The sequence below is a fragment of the Haliotis rubra genome, unplaced genomic scaffold (genome assembly GCF_003918875.1).
Source record: "Haliotis rubra isolate DU_JTF1 unplaced genomic scaffold, ASM391887v1 Scf2376, whole genome shotgun sequence".
NCBI lineage: Eukaryota > Metazoa > Mollusca > Gastropoda > Lepetellida > Haliotidae > Haliotis > Haliotis rubra.
In genome coordinates, this window is record NW_025766421.1 from 13,060 (window position 1) to 34,452 (window position 21,393).

Below are 21,393 nucleotides of genomic sequence, written 5' to 3' on the forward strand. Positions count from 1 at the left end.
TGCTTAAATATTATGGGGAGGGGAGGGGGGGGGGGGTGTTTAATTGATTTTGTACATAAATTTTAGTGGGGTCATTCACTGTTTGCAAAGTTCCATTTAATAATGTATTAAGTATTTTGTTATCAGTATAGACACGGTAGAACGTCAGAACGTCAATGAATATCATCTGAGTTCATAGGGATGCATTTGCTAAAATGATAATGTGACATGGATATACCAACCCTGTAAGAGTTCAAGTTTGCACGTCTGACTTGCAGCACATCCCCCTGATCTCCACAAGAAGTGAAATCGATGTGCCAGGTGAGGGACTCACAGTGACTGATCTCAAACACGGTCCTTCCTGCTCGGACTGCCACGCCACATGTACAGAAGGGACCATTATCCACTTCCGTGCCACAGTCTTCAGTTTGTATTTGTACCTGGATGAAAAAACAACAACATTCATAGAATTGTTTGTTTGTTATTTAACACAATATTCTACCTATACGGTAGCCATCTGTAAATAATCAAATACAGAATTGACAATCCAGTCATCAACAGCATGATCACTGAGTTTAGTTTCATGCCCTTTTAGCAATATTCCAGCAATATCACGGCGGGGAACACCAGAAATGGGCTTCACACATTGTACCCATGTGAGGAAACAAACCCAGGTCTTTGGCGTGAGGAGTGAACGCCGTAGCCACTAGGTTACCCTACCATCTTTTCAACAGCATGAGCATCAATCTCCGTAATTGGTATACAATAGCATGTGTCAACCACGTAAGCAGTCTGACCACCCGATCCCGTTATCGCCTCTTACGACAAGCATGGATTGCTAAAGATCGATTCTAACCCGGAACTTTACGGATCAATTGAACCATATCCAAGGTAAGGAAGTAATGTGTGTAGTTATGCACCCTTCATTTAATATTTAGGTTTTATGACTTTTGTAAGCGACAGTTACAAGCAAATGAACTTTATTTACAGTTACCTAAAACAGTAGTTGTCAAACAGAATATGATTTATGTTTAAAGTACCTCAGTGTTCTTGAAGTCTGTGTATAATGTGTAAACATCTGAGTCGTTAAGGTAAAACCTCCTGCAAAATCAAACACATGTATGACACAAACATTCTTGACTCTATGAATTCAGTAGTTTTCCATGAAAATCAAGTGTCATTAGGAAAGCATTAGAGATCGTTTTACTCTGTGAAACATGTAGGAGGAATATTACATTTGACGACTCAGTGAGCATTTGTTTTAATTTCAAAAAGGTTTTTGGTAATGTCGGCTGAAGATGTGTTTAGTACACTGTATCTGCGTAAAGACATTACATTATGTTTTTCAATACTTACCTGTTATTAAATGTTCCAATATGAGGGTCATTTCTTGAGAAACATCGTTTACTTTGAAACAGAGTTGTATTTTTAACCAGTTGGAACTGTTGCAAAAGAAATTAATATTTATTGGGTTTTCGTCCAGTATATATTGTAAATTGACCATGCAAAAACAACACAATTGTGTTCAACAGATTATGTATTCAAGATTAAAAAATTAAAGCATATAGATTTTGACGCTGACATATATGTCTTTCATTGAGTGCTGTCAACAACATGACGTGGATGTTTTGCTTTTGGATAACACCTCTAAACTCCATTCAAAGATTAACCTGAATTCGTCAGAAAATATAAAACATATTTGCTATCAGCATATCCCTTTGTCTCACACTAGCACAAATAAGACGCTTTACTTCAGTTGTAGAACTAGAGCCTATTTTGAAAACAATTTCCAATTACAATTTGGAAAATACATCTGTGACTTTCATCATAATAAGTAGCACTCCATTGGAGATTTTCCTTTCTAATGCAGAATTCATGGAATGAGTAAGTAAGTTTAGTGTTACGCCGCACTCAGCAATATTCCATCTATATGGCGGCGGTCTGTAAATAATCGAGTCTGGACCAGTCAATCCAGTGATCAACAGCATGAGCATCGGTCTGGAAAAAACTACCAAAGATAACATAAATTGGCTCAATACCTAAGATAAATCACCAGTGACAGGTGAATCTTAAATCTAACTTTCCGAAGCAATATTAACTGATGCATTGGACATGTGGCAGAATTTGTAGAAACTTTTAAGATGCAAAGTGATTGGTTAAAGGCAGGTATTTACAGTTCAGATGGCTATAATACGTAACCATGACTGACTCTACGGAATATCACTATTACATGTAGTCTACTCACCGTAACAACTCCAATTTCATAGTCAGTCCAGAAAGGAGATAATGTGTATGAGTTGCTGGGTGTTTTTAACTTCAGATGTGTTATTGCAGTCTCCTCCCCATATGAAGGTGTAATTTTGCCAACGACAGTCACCGATGTTATTCGCCTTCTTTGAGTTGAATTTATTGGGGTAATAGAGCATGAGTTTTCAATTACCGAAGCAAGCATTTTATCTCCTGTGTTTTCCACTCTCACCACATTGATGTGAAAGTCACATCCGAGTTTCAAGCCCTTGATAATAGTGCCACAGCCGAAAGGCACAGTAAGTTCTAGATATAATTTACGTCTTTCACCTTCATGCAGTGGTTGTAGATTGTAACCCTGCAAGAAAAGAACTATTCACTAAGTCAATGAACTCTACACAGAATTTAACAAGCCAAAGAAGGATTTAAGTTTTGAAGTGTTATACCAATGACAATAATTCTTAGAATACTACTTCTAAAACTTGATTATCCTTTTCCCTGAAGCTTGTTTCTGATCCACAGGTTTGATTGAATAAAAAAAACATTAACATCCAGTGAGTTGTGTTGTTGTCTGACCTCCTAGCGGCCTTACCAAGCATTATCCCAAGGAGATGGCTAACCTGACAAGCGCGAGAAACTTCATCATTTCCTCGGGTACTTTTAGTGAAAAGCGCTCTGGGGTTCCGAGGAAGGATGGGTCGGAATTCACCTCAAATGATAGAGGTAGTATCCTAAAAATTATTACCATTGTTAATACAATTTCAAAATTCTTATGAATGTTTTCTTTATGATTTGGTGGAGTATAACTATTAACTATTATAATTTAGGGATGCAACGATTCACCCATACCTCAATTCGATTTGATTTTCGATACTGGACCCTAAATTCGATCAGTTTCGATTCGATTCGATTCGTCATACCAGTGAAAGCATCAGATTTCATTTAACTCTCAGAGTCGTCTTTTGTAGCATGACATCCATCGTCAACTTGGCAATGTCTACTAACAACACCTATCATTGATAATTAGCCGTGCGTCAACCAATTACGTTTTTGCTTATTTCACTTATTGAAACTGCTGGACTGGAGTCAAAATTACGTTCTCGCTGTGAGGAAATAACCTACATAGGTATTCAAATATTGAATCGAATTAGTGATAATGGTTGTCGAAAATCAAAACTAAGATTCGATTTTTGATGAATCGAACTGAATCATTGCAGCCCTATTGGAAATGATGACATCACTTCCGTTACTTTGACCTTTGATGTGGCGACTAGGGACATAACTTCCGGTTAACAGTCCTACGGTTGACAGCGTGATGTTCCTAGACTTTAAGTCACAGTCAAGTCGTTTCGCTGGTGGCTAGCGCATTGATTCGGTTTGACAAGTCTCCAAAAGGCTTGAGCATGGCCGAGAGATTCTCCTCCGTGACAAACCGCAAGTCTGGAGTGCTGGTTAAATTTGTTTCTTACCATCCTAACTGGGAGGAAGCTAAGCTACTCCTAGTCGACCAGAGCCTGTGATGGTCTGTAGAACACGAATGTGTAAGTCATGTCCTCATGTAAGTGTTGTTTTGAGTTCAGAGATGTTCCCTCGTGGTTTACAAATGACTCAACATCCATAGTAAATCTGACATGAGGTCATGCACATGAAATACATGCTTACGTCACCTGCCAAACATTACATCAATTGAACCCACACCTGGAATAAGTTGATCAAAACAATCATGAAAAAAAATGACAGTTATATAGGTAACCGTGATTACCATGACATTAAAAATAGGTTCCTGTTAAGATACAGAGAAACATGAAGGTACATGTAAACACTTTTACATTGAAACGAATAACAAAAAAGAAAGTTACAAACAATGCAGTCCCAACAGTTAGGTTGACAGATTATAGGTCTCTATGGAGACAACACAACTCTATGAAGTCTCCAGTTTTTTGTTCAGTCAAAACTGTGGATCAGAAACAATGACTTGGACAGTGCCTTTGATAATATCCACTGATAAAACCATCAAACCAAACTTAAAAACAAACAAGCAATTAATTATTCACATACCCATTACTTTGAAAGCGCTTAAGGTGAGATTGTTTCAACTTGGAAACTGACATGTAACATCCATAGTTATTTCCATAATTAGTTAATTATCTTATAGTTTAGATCCACATACCCTTTCATAAAATCTGTATCTAAGCTTGAATATTCATTACATGCAAACTCCAAAAGTGTATCCTGTAGATGGATCACATTGTGTGCATGCGAGTTAAGGACATGGTCAGCACAAGTACCATTACCTTTGATGTGAGAGTGAGTTTAGTTTTACAGGGCACTCAGCAATATTCCAGCTATATGGCGGCAGTCTGTAAATAATCAAGCATGGACCACACAATCCAGTGATCAACAACAGGGGCATGGATCTACACAACTGGGATACAATGACATGTGTCAACTAACTCAGCGAGTCTGACCACCCGTTTGATGTAAGGCAAAGTTGTATCAAAACTCTGGTAGTTTGGGATATTTTGGGTAAAGTTCTAGTTCCATTGGGGTTGGGTTAACATAACATGGGTTTTAGTGTGTTCTCGGCTTTGCTGGTGTAGCGGCCATAAAATTTCCGAGTCCCGTGCTTGGATTCGAACCACGCAACTTCTGATCCGAAGTCGGATGCCTTGTCCACATGACCAAAGAGGTGCAAGCTGACAAGGTAAGAATGTCATCAGTGGGATGACTCCACGCCCTGCTACACTGGCATGCATAGCCACAACACACCCGGCAGGTTGGTGTGGTCTGCCTGGCAAGTGCAGCACATATACTGCCTGCCTCTAGCCCTATTTATAGAAGTAACTTCACAGTACTCCTTGTCTTTAGTCCACTGGTTCATCAGAGGTGAGGACACTTACTTGAGTCCTGGTATTGCAGACCCTAGTGCAGATAGACTTTAGGGGGAGGGATGTGGGAGGGGAGGAGAGGGTTATTGTTTTATATTCCTTGAACTTTGAACTCAAGCCCTGGAATGCCTTTTTCAGAGGGAATTATCTGAAATCAGAGCCATGTCTTTAAGGGGTTAGGTGTTAGGTTGCTAAGTATATTGGGGAGTTAGGGTGTTATGATTTTAGGTTTTTAGGGGTTTAGGTTAATTAAGTTGACATTTTGTAAATATATTATTGAATTTCCCTTTTCTCTGTTTTTTTACCGACAATGACATCTTATTTATAGAATATATATACACTTGGAGTTGGCTACTTTACCATCATCATAAAAATACACAATGCAAGGTTATGTACCATGCACTATCCAACTTCAGCTGTCACTGGGAAGGGAAGTGTATTACAAAACATTTGCTTAATCAGAACTACAAAGTTATAGTGAAAATGGTGTTTGGTCATTTTGAAACATATCAGTGCAAAATACCTTGAAAAGTGTGCAACATACCTGATGGATTTTCACGCCTACAAACTTTGCTTCTGATAATTCCCCCGCTAGATGTTGTTTCACCAGGATTGTACATAGCCTGAACAGCACATCGTAGCTGTAATTCAAAACACATTTCTTCAAAATTAGAAAGCAAACTGCCAATAAGAAGTTGTCTTAGATTCACAGGACAGTTCCTCATTTCTGAACAACCTAGAGCATCAAGACCCGTTATCTAACTCTTTAAGATAATTGCGGACATGGTCAACATGAGAATACGGCAAAAATCTTACAATTATATGTATTGCAAAAACAGAAGATGCCATCAGAGGATACAAGATGATATCATATACAACGTCAAAACCATTTGTCTCCAGCAGTTCATCCATTATGGGTTGTATGTGATTACATTCAGACAAAACTAAATTATATTTTGAAATAGTTGAATAAAACCAAAAAAGTCTCTTTCCACATTTCCATGACACTTCCGTCAGAATACAGAGTTGCCCCTACTATTCTGACTTTGTGTTCATGAAACACTAGCAAATAATGATGATACCTGGTGTTCACAAACATCCTGCCCTCCAGAAGCACCCTTCATAAACACATGCAAGGCTACTCAAATGTTCATTTTAACATATGGTATAACACAACAAAATTGGGAACTGTATTGAACATAATATTTTCACTGAAGCATCAGATTTTCAATGTCGTCCACATGCCTGCCATAACTCTTTCAGCTTTACTGAGGCTTGCATGTTGTAACCATGACTGCACAACTTCTGTAGAAGTGTCCCATGATGCTGTTTGAAATCGTGGTAAAAAGAGCATGTTTGATTGTATCTCAAAAGTTGTGACATGCAAACACCAATGGCTGGATTTACAATCTTCACAGGCGAAGGAAAGGTATATATGCGCGTTGCTATGTTACATTTGTCAGCATTCCATTACACCCTTAAACAACCAATACTGATGTTAGTTTCGAGTTACGTACATAAAATCCAGCCTTTTCAACCCCTTTCTGCTGCAGCAATTGTTCTGTCAACATCCGGCTGGCAATGTAGTCAAAGTCATCAGAGCTCCACTGTTGGGGTTCGAATGTGTAAATAGGTGCTCCTGCCACATACCAGATGGTCTTGTAGAACAGGTTGTCAGAAGAACGGGTAAAGTTGCAAAAGGACAATAGTTCACTTGAATTATGTTTGTCAAATAATTCAAAACTAATTGTTGGTTTTTCATCAAATTCTGGAGGTGCTGGAACATAAATATAAAACTTATCAATATACTAATACACCTTGAAAACGCAAAAACCCATTTTAGCAATTTCTCACTAAGTTTAATGAAGCAATTTCATTATCACAAAAAAATACAGTGAAAATATAGCCAAATAAAACTATATGCACATCTGGGTTCAAACCCTTTTCGCGTATCTGGCAGATTCCTTGAACCTGTTGGCGTGCATGATTATCATGACATGCACAAGTAAAGCCAGGTTTTGGACGCATAAAAGGCACTATGGTTCAACCGTTTCACTAACAGTCACAAAATGCAGTGAAAAGCAGAGGGAACAAGCTATCGGGATGCTGTTGGTGTGAACATCACAAGTGAGGTCGCCCGCCACTTCGGAGTGAGCGCATCCACCATCCACAGACTCCAAAATCATCATCCGCAAACTGGAAGCGTTTGGACCGTCCCCGACCAGGCCAAACTCCGGTCACAACGGAACATCGAGACTGACACATCCGACGAGTTCAGCTAAGAAACCCCTTTCAGACAGCAGCAAACACAACTTGAAACAACGTAGGACGTAATGGAAGCCAAATCAGTGCCATGACAGTCATTGGACATCTGCGGGCTGTGGGATTAAGGTACCGGAGGCCATATTGAGGAAACGTCATGACGCAACATCATCGAGCCAACAGAATCCTGATTGCACAGCAACATCGCCTCCAACCACTATAAATCTTCAACCAGTTGGTGTTTTCCAATGAGGCCAGGTTATGTGTGTCGTTTGCAGATGGAAGACAACGCATCAACAGGCGGCAACATCAACATGGGCATGTGCAAGTGCCGTTCACGTTCCAGCACAACAATGCCCAACCACACGGCACGCCTTACCAGAGACTTCCTCCACCAAGCAGGTATCCCTGTGTTTCCCTGGCCAGCCGTCTTGCTAGATCTGAACCCGATAAAACACCTGTGGGACGAGCAGGATTCATCAACATCAACGTCAGCCAAACAATGTCGCTGAGTTGACCCTGACTTGAGAACAGGAGTGGCAGAACATATCCTTAGCATCTGTTCGACATTTGTGCGAATCCATGCCACGTCGACTCCGTGCTTGTGTACAGGCTCAGGGAGGTCGCACTCGCTACTGACGGACGTAAGGGTGGTCTGTGTGTGAAGCTTGACGTGCCAGCCATAAGTGGTGGAACTCTTGTAATCATTTTTTGTGAAATTTAAGCACAATGAAATTCTCAACGTAATTTTATTACAATTTTCCTCCACCTGTTGTTGTTTGTTAATTTTTCCTCATTTGAATTTGGTTTTGTGTTTTTGTCAATGTGTGTCAGTGTATTTAAGAATGAAACAGGTATAGAGTAAAATTGAAGATTACATTCCAGCACACTTGGCTACAGCTGAGCGAGCTTTCAGTACTTTTTATCAACTTTGACTATTATTTTTTTAACAAATCATATGGTAGCTTCCCTGAGGGATGGTCGTGAGTATTTTTGAAAGAAATGCATTATTCGTTATTGGAGAAAGTGGTGTGAAATAGATCACAGTCACAAACGTTATGTAAAATTGTAAAATCTTACCTCCAGAGCTTGCCACTGAAAGATGTAAACATACATTTGAAATATGTGAAACTGCTATTTAGCTAATGCAAGTACTTGATGTGATTATCATGAACTTATTAAAAACTTAAAGTTCTGAAAAATTACCATGTGGCTTTCTACACTTTATTGTATATAAATTTTATTAGTAGTATTATTGCAATCAATTTGTGTACTATTTATAGGGATATCGATGGATTGCAATTGCTGAGTCTCTGATTGCAATTAATCGATGGGAGAAACGAAAATCTTATCAATGCATCGATAGTATGTGTGACTATCGATAGTTTAGTAACTGACTTCCGTGATGAATGCGAAAAATACAGGAAGTATCAGATTCGTTAACTTTGATTTAGACTTATCCACCCTGTTACCTCTCAAACAAACTTGACCTGGGTTTCAAGATTTTTGTCAGTTATTAAACTACTTCAGCTTTTTTTTATTTCATCTAAACTATACATTCATTTTGGAAATGACTTCGAATGAGACAATATCATGTTCCAATAGACTATTCCCTCAATGATCACCCCTAACAATTTACCACAAAGATTAGTCATCAGTTGGAAACATAACTGGAATTCTTGATAATGATATCATCCTCAAAGTCGATATTATGCATGAATGTACACAAGAGAAGAATAAGTAAATAGCAAGGGGGTACTGATATGAATGACTGTCATTCCTGTGGTCTGAGGACTCTTTGAATGTTGTAATAATCACTAACTTATACATACCTAAACAATACACAGCCCGGTGGACAGGAGCTTGACGCAAATTGTAAACTTCAAATCCACTGCATGTTCTTCTTTGAATCACGAAGGATTGTGCACATGCTTCAGCGATCGACTGAACACATATCGTCATTGGAGATGTGATGGCTGTCCCTGTATAGTGAAGATTTTGTGGTCATATAATGTTTTAAGGGTACATGTGATACATAAAAAAACATTCCCATTTTTGTCAACATAAGTTCTACAGTTTAGAATCCTCTGAAGAAATCAGAAATCAATGGATGCAAAGCTTTACATAAAATCAAAGATAACATAGAGAATGTGACAATCATCAATTATCCTTTATTTTTGGCTTACAGTAACTATTATGATCACTGTTAGATATTGTAGTGATTATTTCAACTGTAACGGGATGTACCTTGTATGTACATTGGGTACCATCCTCCACATCTGTAGAAGCCAGGGGATGCACCAGACACTAAAGTGTACCTCATGTCCCCATACCACCCTGCAGTTAACTCATTGTCATCAATGCTGGTTTCTCCATCACTTAGTGTGTAGTTAATACCACGGCGCTCAGGATCAGGGAAAGGTCTATATGTTGTGCATGGATCTGAATTTAAGAAAAATCAAAATGATAAATGATGAAAATGTTCACATTCTAAAGAATACAAATATATTGTTCCCCTGCTATAATTTACATACAGTGTATCAGAACAATACGAGATCATTACACACTTTGCAATATATTCTAAAACGCAAGATATAACCAAGAAACTCCTTGAAAACACCATCATGTTAATATTAAAGCACACAACTTTATGGATAACAATTTCTTGTTTATTGCATAGTGTGATGTCTTGGTGTAGATTCTTACAAAGTAAGCAAGCCTGATAACAGTATAAGAGTCTACACAAAAATATCGCACTATGTAATAAAAAAACAATCAACTACTATAGTAGAGCAGAACATGATTAAATCATACATAGTCAATAAAATGTATAATATGTGTGAAGTCCTTTTTGTCTGTTAAGGCTTCAAGATGTATTGACAAGTGTGATAACATCTTCATGCACTGTCTGACACACAACTTCGAAGTCCTCTTATTTGTGCAGGTCTTCCACATCTATTTTGATTCAAGCCATCTGTGAAAGTGTGGTATATGTGAGGATAGAGAATACTTCCATGACATGAAAGCACAGTCAAATCAATGCAGATACCTGGCACTATGAACTGAATGGTGTAAAATGTAGTCAGGTACACTCAAACTTCAGTTTGAATAGAGAAGGATAATTCATGACGGAAGGAATTGATGCCTCCAACCCATATAGTGGGTTTCATCAATGATAAACTTCAAGAAGGTACTAAAGAAACAATATGGTTGGAATATTCTGTGTAAATATCTAGCCTCCTGCAAAGTCCCTATTGGAACAACTGACAACCTACAACTTCAGTCACAGAGGAGGGACCATACAACCAAGCAATGATCTATCAACCAAACTACCACCACCTCCACCTGAAAATAAGTGTAGATCCATGCAAGAGCATGAGCACATATGTTTGACGCATAAAATCAACCCAACCTGACAAAAAGCATTCTCGGAGCACCTTTAGAATACAGCACAACAACTTCTCGTGAGGACGTTCTCTGCCGTAGGTCACGTGTCACTAAGACAAGCAACCAGTTTGTGAGAATCCGTCGGGCGCCAACCCGCGACCTTCGGATTGTTAGCAGTTCGACAGCTAACGACTGAGCTACGTCCACACTGTTTCACAATGTGCAAATTTATCGAGTCATTCTTGTTACGTCACGGAAATGAACGGAAAGAGTCGAATAGGTCACGGATAATTACGAAAGTTACGGGTAGACTTGGTGTCTCGTGATTTTAATATACGAACAATTACCAAATGGCCCCGATGGTATTTGGCACATTCATCCCATTCTGTAATCTACAAGATGCCATGTGGTGTGGAATAAGCCGATATGGCTCGAACTGAAAACGGTGGTTAACGTGAGGCATCAGACGTTGATTTTACAGTGCATGCATGACTGACATGTTTTTATAAAAACCATCGGGTGATTTTGTGACAGAAAAATGTTTGTAGGGATCACAAGTAAGGGTATTGTGGATGACACTTAGGCAGTGTGCGAAATAGTCACTGGCCCACTAGCCCGTGGCTAGTAAAACCCAGTTAGGCCAGTAAATCTCCACAGTCACTGGCCCGACTGGCTTGTGAATTTTCATGGGGGTCATTTTGTAAATATACTGAACATCATTGAAAACGCACCACTTATAAAAATTCAGATTATTAAAAGCACGTGTATTGATATTTTTTGTGTGGATAATAACAGATGGACGACTGACAAAAATAACAACACAGAAAAGACGCTCATTCATTGAAATGGTCCACAGTCAGAAAGGATCAAACACACGTCGGGTCAAATCGATAAGTCAATATCGCTTGTGACCGCCATTTGCATTGACACATGCAGTTCAACGCCTGGTCATTGAGTCAATAAGCGTCCGAATACAGTTCTCGAGTATGCATGGCATTCCACTTCTGCAGTAGTGCAGCCTCAAGTTCCCGGATGTTTCGCATCTGTTGTCGCCGCGAAAGACTTTGACCAATTTCGTCCCACAAGTGCTCCATGGGGGATACATCTGGCGACTGTGCTGGTCAATGAATAACCTAGATGTGTTGCTGGGCCAGATACTGCATGGAAAGTCTTGCTGTGTGTGCCCGTGCGTTGTCCTGTTGAAAAGTATGGACATCTTGGTGGTGATTGAAGAAAGATACGATGTGATTCTGAAGAATCTGCTCACGGTAATAAAGGGCATTGACTCTCCCTTGACAGACATGAAGGCAGTCCTGTGATTGTAATTTATTCCACCCCAGACCATGACACTCCCACCATCCAAAGGTGTGTCTGAACCACACACTCATCAGCATAATGTTCACCACGTCTACGCCAAACACGTAATCGGCCGACAGCATTACGTAGATGAAGACGTGACTCGTCAGTGACTACCACACCATGCCATTGTTGTAACCTTTACTGAAAATGCCTGCTAGCCCATTGTTTACGCTAATTACGTTGTCTGTCAGTCAGAATTGGTCCAACGTAAATTCTGTAGCGATGTGGACGTCGAGCACGTCGACCTTGAACTAGTAGCGTGTAGACGGCGTCTCATGAGCAGCCAGCGCTGATGACTCATGGAGCCAGCGCTGATGACCCCCTCGTCGACCTTGAACTAGTGCAGCAGTTCTGGCAGTCGGCAGTGTTCAATCACTGATATGGACAAGGTCAATATGAAGGTCACGGGTGCTGCCTGTCTACTGATGTCGTCTATGAAGCCTAACGATGGTGGAGTGGCCAAGTCCAAGTTGCCGAGCAATATCCCTGCTGTTGGTGCCAACCTGAATCATGCCTAGTGTACGTTCTCTCTCGTGAGGTGTTAACCTCGGCATCTCTGTCCTCGTTTCACAATCGTTAGTGAAGCAATGAGAACCGGTTCTCATACACCTGCTTTTAATGTCACAGTCAGCATGATTTCAGAATGAAATTCGCGGTTTTTTCATGGCGTGGCTGCATGTTGATGCATTTTGGAATTAAGAGTCATCTGTGGACAGGAATTTGTTTCTAAAGCATTTTTTTACTGGAAATGCCCTTCGACTTCATGTTAGTTATATTCATTGATCATTGTCATGCTGAAACCATCTTGATATGTACAATTTTAGACGGGTTCGTTTTCAGTGATGTTCAGTATATATCACTTTCTCCGACTTGATAAGTTATAATACACTGTTAAATCATGCAATATTATGGCCTGATAAAAATGTTCATCATGTAAGCAGCTTAATCAGGAAATCGTTATGCCGACAATATCTTATTCTCATCTAATCTTTTGATCTTTTGCTTATTTTCTACATTCCAATTTCGGGCTAGTAAATTATTTTGTTGGCCATGAGTAACTTTCAGGCAGAGCTAGCCCGACTGGCTATCAAAATTTGGAAACTATTTCGCACATTGCACTAAGGAAAGAGGGAGACACGATCATGTCTAGCGATGGCACGAGGGTGAGTTAGCCTTCGAATCATTACTTAACAAATGTAGAGTGTGAAAGTGGGAGTGCAAGTTCCAGGACAATTTCCATTAGCCCAAAATTTCTACATTCAACAATTTCAGCGTGTACTTTCGACGTTTTCGGTGTCCCGTTTTTGTGTGAAAAAAATATTAAATATGCAAAAGGAAAAACAACAAATGGTACTCATGCATTACACCGGACATCTGCCTACAATATTGGATTAAGTCCCTTACCTTAACCCCTAAACCCTAACTCTAACCCTAACCCTAACCCCTGGAAATAATCCTAATAAATATAACACATTGACCGAGGCACGAAAATGGTGGACGTGTCCAGCGTAATGAATTCTTCCCGCTCCGAAAAATATTATACTAATAAACTCATTTCTGTGTGATGATGCAAATTACTGACTGAAAAAATATATATGTATATTAGTTCACATGTATAATTCAATAAGTCCTAATAGTTAAGTTGAAACCGAAATAATTAATTAAATAATTAAATTGACCAAAACTGTGAATAATAGAATATGGCAGAATGTGACCAGTGTAATGCATTCTTACTAAATAGAACAAATACAAAATATAAAAATAAATATGAGCGTTTTAGTGAAAAAAAAAAAAATTAAACTGGTGTTTGCGGAAAATTGGGCATCCGCCGGTAAACAACTACTGGAAACTCTCAACATCGTTGGGCTTATGCAATGGCATAGCTATAGAGATGAAACATCAGTGAGCGGAGCTTATACGCATTCGCTGAGCTAGACAACCGTGTTGCTATGCCGGCGTCATAGGGCATTGTTTCCAGAACGTGCTTTGGAACAAAATCACATGAAATTACGTACACGGGTATTATGACACTTTTTAAAAGTTTGTGGAGCTCTATTCTAAATGTAGGTCCCATTCTCCATCAGGGTATTCAGCTGTAGTAAAACAGAAAGTTTTCTTTGGAGAAGATGTGGGCTAAGACAGTCTCCAAGACACCCACCCATTATGATTGCATAATCATTTGTATGTTTACTGGATGGGCTGAATTTTGGGAAGCAGTGGGTAATAGGGAACCTCCTCAAAGAATGGGAAACTGATTTGAGTCACCTCAGAAAGAGAAGCAAAGCTACCGATATTTGTTGTGTCTTTGAAGTTGTGTCCAAGGTGGCTTGGGGTCAACCTATAATTTGTGTTATAAGAGTGTGTTTTTGTAATTTGTAATATCACATTGATTAAGTGATAATTATTATGGGTTACAATGTTTAAAGTTTTGAGTGTGGGGTATGGCTCACATCTCGCATCATATATGTTCAATGACAATAGTATTTTTAGCGGTACGCCTTTTGAGATAGCGCTTCAGAATTACCTGCCCTTGGCAATCTTTTGTTTTGACTTCTGGCTTTCATCATGTCGTGTGTTCGAGAAAATCCTGCATCGTTCTGAGAGAATAATGATGGAGCCAAGCTTTGCTAGAATGATCGAGAACAGTGTAAGAGCTAGATAAAGGCTGCTTGTTGAGTAGTGCGATGGGACTTTTCACTTTTCACATCTGTCTGCCATCGTCGTGTTTCTCAACATTTCAAGACTGACCGTGCTTGCCTGCTGTCATTGTAACCAACCTTTAATCAGTATATTTGTTCTCACTGTGAATGTCAAGACTGTAGTAAGTTAATATTTTATATTTGTGACCCAATATTTTAGATTTATGACTCAACTGCATTGCACTAGAAATCTGTATTGTCATTCATTGTAGCTTGCTCATTGTTTGTTCAATATATTATTGAATATTTTAGACTTGTCTCTGTTCTATTTTGCTGGTTCAAAGGGGACTTTTAAACCTTTTGTCACGGCAAATTAGTAACCGTAACATTTGTCATAGTCATTCTGACATTGCCCCAAAAGGAGGGACTGCTTTGTACCTCAATTGAAACACGGAAAATACACCAGCACTACTGGTCGTGCATTTACAAACTACATGGGTGAGTGAGTACTGAGTTATCTGCCAAAGTGAGCACCTTGGCCTCCATGTACCATATTTGGCGTATTAAACGCCCCATGAACAGTGTCTAAACACTTAAGTAATCTTCGTAGGTCTTGTAAGCGTCTGGTGCTAAAAGCAAAACTTAACTGAACAATCACTAATTTGTAGGGGTGTAACGACACCGCAATACAGTATTGTATTACAATACAAGGCTCACAATACAGTAGTGTGAGTGAGTGAGTTTGTTTTACGCCACTTTTAGCAATATTCCAATATCACTGCAGGGGACACCAGAAATGTGCGTAACACATTGGCTTTAATCACTAGGCTACCATACCACCTAGTGTTGGGAATCGGAAACCAAATCCACTATCGATTATCGGAGGACTTGTGGTGAACGATTATCGATTATAATCGAAACAGATACATTTTTATTGTAATCACCAATTTTAAGTGTTTCCCCCAGGTTTTTTTCTAATTAATGTTTTTATAACTAATATTGCCATGCAATGAAATGCACACATGCAAGAAAGACACTTGAATTGTTATTAAACAATAAAAGTGGTTAAAATTTTACAATGCGCATAGCTTTACTCTGTTGAGCTCATATTTGTTCGTGAATATTCGTCAAATTTAATGGTTAGTTTACTTCATTCAAGTTTGTTATACTAAAACAGCAAAATTCTGATCAATCAAAAATGTGTTTTTTACAATCCTTCTTTCGATCGATTTTCGATTATTTTCGATCATCAGCGGAACACCACTACCAGCTCCCCATTAACTATATGGAAAAACATGGTACTACCACGAAAATACTTCCTTGTTTTAAGATATCGGTTCCATTCTTGGGGTGATAGTGCGCATATCCTGTTTGGGATCAGCCGACTGGTAGTAATTCCAGAACTACCCTAGATAAAGTTTGTGTTTTGAATCACATAGAATAACAGAAAACATAAAGAACACAAAGGATGATAATTTGTATAAGGGTAAAAACCAACCTGTGCCTGTTTGGGCGACTGCGAGTTCAAAGACAAGGCTGATAATGATGACCAGTTTCAACACATTCCCAAGGCTGAAATCAACATATGAAATTTTTCCATGACAATGATCACAAGATTATAACAGACAAAGCTCATTATACTTTCATTAGACTAAGTCATTTATGGTTCCCCATTCTAAGCTGATATTCAAAATCTTACACATACAAATCAATGATGTCATTTTTTCTGTTTACATTAATACAAGAGATATCTCATTGAACAACATTACAATCCTGTTTGATATCTTGGTATAATCATTATGCTTACGAGTGATTGTTATACCAATGTGGTTTCTGCTGGTCATTCAGGGGAATTAGCTCAGCAAAGAGTCTGAAGCCAAAAAAATCTATTTAAAATAGTGTTTACAAAAACAGAATAACATTGGGTTGCCACAGAGAGTCAGTACAACCCTCTTGGCTGAGGGCAAGAGCTAATCCGCTTTGGGGGTTTAAACCCTATTGGCTAGCTCCTGATGATGATGATGATTTGGAGATTTACCATGTGCTTTCCAACATAATGCGTATTTCGCGCATGGGCCCATCAGGCCATTTAGTGTTTGATCGAAAGAGGGATGAATTGTCTGCATTACAAGGGGGTATGCACATTAAATCAAACGAGAACAAGTAGGGTTGGTCTAAGTTAACGCTCTTCACGTACCGTACGTGCATTTGTTTCACTGTTCCAACTACGTTTACTGCGCTTACCCCCATGTAATACAAACCAATAATAGCGATTTAAATCTATGATCCTAAGTTGAATAAAATTCTGAGATTTAAATGTTCAATTGGCAGGATAAAATTATGAGGATTCGCAATCTTCATTTGACTTCATTTGATTTACTTTTTTGTTTAAAGTGAAATTCATCGGTACGTTTTCACTGCAAGCAGAATATAAAGGCCAGTTTTCATAAGAAATTTACCTAGGACTTGAAGGTTTGGGTTTCAATAAATGGGCTTTGGAGTGTTTGTAGTGTAAGGTGTGTCTGTGTGCCCAGTGAACTCTGCAGCACCATTCTGTGTTGTTGGTAGTGCATGCAGTGTAGTAATACATGTTTTGCGGTTTCTGTGTTTGTTGCAGTATGTGCATTTGTCTGTGATGTGTTTTAATATTTTATGTAAATGTGAGTTTATTTTTGTGTGACCTGTTTGTAGTTTGGTTATTGCACTGTCAATATTTTTAGATTTATGGTAGTTTTCTATTTTTGAGTGTTTTCTTGAGTAGATATTTTAGTTGAGAATTTGAATTTTGATTCAAAGTCAAACAGACCGAATGACGACATTGAAGGTGATGCCAAAGTGCCAAAACTGATTTTGGTTCAACACAATAATGCAATTTGGATACTTGTGACAAGGTCCCGAAAGACTATCTCTGCAAGGTACAACCTGCTCAAGTGTAAATGACAGGCCAACCCGGGTCAGGTGATCTTACTCCGAGGAAAGGATTGGCAGGCATTTACCTAAAGTGTTAGAGTTAGTTGTCGAAGTCATTTTAAAACATTCATGCATATTTATATTATTTGTTTGCACTCAACAAACTTAAGTCAAAATGTATTGTTTTTTATGGAAACCGATTTATCTCAGTATTTTCTACACTTCACAGTAACAAAATGGGGGCGCTACATCTATTTTAAAGGATTTTTAAAAGGTTAAACATAATGCATTGTTATCACATAGTGCCACATCTGCACCATCCATTTATGAAAAAAATCGTAAACACTATAAATATACACCAAAACTATTACCACTTTAGTGGTACACTCGTACATGCATATTTTTATTTTTAGCGGTTGACCGTATGTGAGTGTGAGGTCATACCAGAGAGTCCCTCAGTGTGTTGACATTTCTATAGTGTGTACGCCATCGAGTAGAAAGTGATACGAAGCGCAATATTTTGAATGGACCTTTTGTTGTTGTGATTACGTATTGGAAACTGACAACTGCACCCCGAGTTTTGAAGATTATCCTGTTGCATAAACAACACTGATGTACATTTCCTGATCTAAATTCCATTTGACAAGAAGAAAGACATGAATTGTTTACTGTCGTCATGCGGACATGATTGTGAACCCCTCCACGCACGGTAATTTGTGTTCGTTACACTTTTCGAAGACGTGCTATGAAAGAGATCTGGAACCTCTGGGGAAATATGGATACGAAGAGGCAAATCTTAAACTTTACAAGGATGCTATTTATAGGGCATTCCTTTCGACATTCCAAACAACAGGCCGACATGTCAACTTGGGATTGAAACTGGGAGAGTTGTATTCCGGTTGCAGGTGAGTTTTAATATGTAGTTGTTTTGTTGTTTTGTTTGTTTTTGGTTTTATGTTTTGTTTTGTTGTTTTTTTGGGGGTTGGGGGAGCAACATAAACAATCCATTAGCTAGCTTTATAAAGCACCTATCAAGCAATAGTTGATGTAAAAATGTGTTATCATTTGCACTCATGTCCTATTTTTGATCAACGATATATTTTCACAGCCACTGTTACTGCTGGGGCCAAGTCATCTATTTCCCCAGATTTGTTGTGCTGTGTGTGTGTGTGTGGAGGGACTGGGAGGGGTTGGGCATGGACAAATGAGAACTTGTAACAGGTGGGAAGAGTGAGCACATAATCATTAAAAATTAATACAAAATTAGTCATAATAGTTAATTATCCAGGGACTGGTCCCCTACCATGTTAAAATGCTATGTGAAATGGGGGTGGGATGGGTTAAGTCATGATTAAAAATAATAAATGTTGACTCTCCCTCCCAATCTCGCTTAAATACAATGTACAATAAAAAAAATGAAAATGAATGCTCAACACTGGCATAAAACTGAGGTATTTATGAACCCCTTGTACAAACATCATGGCAGCTAGTTATAGTTAAAGGTAATTTATTAACCCACTTTCAAAAATGGGAACTTAGGGAAATATGTTCATTCACATAATGTCTTTTTAGGGGGCAAATATAAAAATGCTACTTTAATGTTATATTTTTAGGATGTACATGGCAGCATTTCACAACAATGAAAGCAGCCTAAATGCCCAAGCAGTGACCAAGACTGGAGAGAACCCAAGTCGGCAATCAGCTACCCCAATACCAAGAAGGGGACATCCTCCATGCCCAAGCCAGTGAAGAGAGACCAACACTTGGTAAATATAAAACAATCAATTATTTTTGCCTCTTTGCTTCCTTTTGTTGAACTGATGCACTCCAGTTTGAAGAAACCCCACTGTTCCTATTACTGCATGTTTTTAACTAAAGAGTCTACACTTTTAATCCACATATCTATTTTCCCTCTGAGAATTTGTTAAGACAAAAGTACTTACTTTATTAGTGCAGATTTCAAAGAAAATTCTTATGGTTGCCAAAACAAAATATACTGAAATCGTGTCACAAAATGTCTCTAATTCAATGTAAAATTTATTCACAGAGTATGTCGAATTCTTACTCAGGGTCATTCTGGAGAGAAGAAACAGGTTTCCTTCCTACAGACTTGCAGGACACAACTGTCTACTTTTCCAGGATATTCTGCCAGACACTTTCATTAAACCTAGTAAACAGGAACTGTTGAATTCACTGACATCAAGATATACATATATATTATTTATATATAGGTGTCTAGGGTGTGAACTGAAATCAGTTGTGCCTGATGTCTTCAATTGTATTCTTATCTTTGAATCCAGCGCCTTGTTCAGATGGTAAATGTTTCCATTTTGCAGTCAACACACGTTATTGGAGAGCAATCTTGTTTTCTTAGGCTTCTGATGTAAAATCTCGCAAAAGTGGAAGGTTGTCTCCAGTAAGCCGCCCTCATAATAGCATCTTAAAGAGACTGAGGAGGCGAATGCCAGTGAGGCCGAGATAGCCCTTAAGTCGTGTGATTTCACACTACTAGTGGTCAGCAGGTAGGATTTACCGGCCTGATCATAGGCTACTCTGACAGTGCCCGTAATCCACTTTATAATAATAATAATAAGTATATTTCTAAAGCGCCAAAATTCCACTCCGGGGGCATGCTCATAGCGCATACAGAGAGTTCTAGTTGCAGTGATGTGATACTGAGAAAAGGTGAGTCTTGAGGTGAGATCTAAATAGAGTCAGAGTTGAACATGTTCGCAGATGGTCGGGCAATTCGTTCCATTTCGTGGCCGCTGCCACCTGGAAAGAACGGAAACCATGATTTCAGCTGCCAACGCGGAACATGCAGTAGGTCTCTGTGACTGGAGCGAAGTGGTCTACCGGGGATGTACGGCCTGAAGAGTTCCTGGAGGTACCCTGGAGCTGTTCTGTGAACACACTGATATGTCAAAGTCAGTATCTTGAAATCAACTCTCCCTCGGATTGGTAACCAATGTAGGCGTTTCAGGACAGGAGTAATACTTGCAAATTTAGGGGTTTTGGTGAGACTGCGTGCTGCAGTATTCTGAATTCTCTGGAGTCGATTAATGAGTTCCTGTGAGATATGGAGCAGAAGACTGTTGCAGTAGTCAATACGGGAAAGTATCAGAGATCGAACAAGTGCTGCAGTAGAATCCTCAGTCAGAAGATGGTGGATACTGCCAATAGTTAGGATGTGGTAGTAACAAGATTTACATAACTCTGAGACTTGCTTCTCCATCGACAGATCACATTAAAGTAGACCCGATCTTTGACTGTTGATGAGAGGGCAATGGGCATGTCACCAATGTGAAGAAAAGCAGCATTGATCTTCGAGGATGGGCCGACTAACATCACCTCTGTCTTGTCCTCATTTAGCTTGAGGAGATTGGTGTTCATCCAAGCCTTGACAGATGCACAGCAATTCTCCATTTTCGTCAGTGGAGAGTTGGTGTTCAACTTGAAGCGTCATCTGTGTGTCATCTGCATATAGATGATGTAGGACATTGTGGCTCTGGATTACCTCCTCCAACACGGTTGGCAGGCAGACTGCAATGGTGTCGCTGGGTGTAACAGCATGGTCTGAGACAGGAAGTCTTGTGCTAACCATTGACTAATGGACGAGTTGAACCACGTCCCGAGGGGAACGTGTGTGTCCCAGCTCAGATGGTCCCACTTGGAGGCTAGCATCAGCTGTAGCTCTCTTTCTGCCAGTTTCGCCCAGGGCA

The 21,393-nt window shown here is 39.2% G+C and overlaps 2 protein-coding genes across 2 annotated transcripts; both read right to left on the bottom strand.

The window, feature by feature from the left end:
- Positions 1–1,015: 1,015 nt before the first annotated feature.
- LOC124278469 lies at positions 1,016–16,631 on the bottom strand. The gene is made up of 10 exons (XM_046714174.1): positions 16,569–16,631; positions 16,260–16,333; positions 9,624–9,818; positions 9,209–9,358; positions 8,457–8,471; positions 6,632–6,891; positions 5,659–5,755; positions 2,225–2,584; positions 1,336–1,421; positions 1,016–1,080 (listed from the first exon to the last, which is right to left on the bottom strand). The coding sequence occupies exons 3-8, from the start codon at positions 9,697–9,699 to the stop codon at positions 2,559–2,561; spliced, it is 624 nt and encodes a 207-aa protein (XP_046570130.1). The 5' UTR covers positions 9,700–9,818; positions 16,260–16,333; positions 16,569–16,631; the 3' UTR covers positions 1,016–1,080; positions 1,336–1,421; positions 2,225–2,558.
- Positions 16,632–20,375: 3,744 nt separating this feature from the next.
- LOC124278467 lies at positions 20,376–20,906 on the bottom strand. Its single transcript, XM_046714173.1, has one exon. It carries the CDS (start codon positions 20,904–20,906, stop codon positions 20,376–20,378), a length of 531 nt encoding a protein of 176 aa, XP_046570129.1.
- Positions 20,907–21,393: the final 487 nt, after the last annotated feature.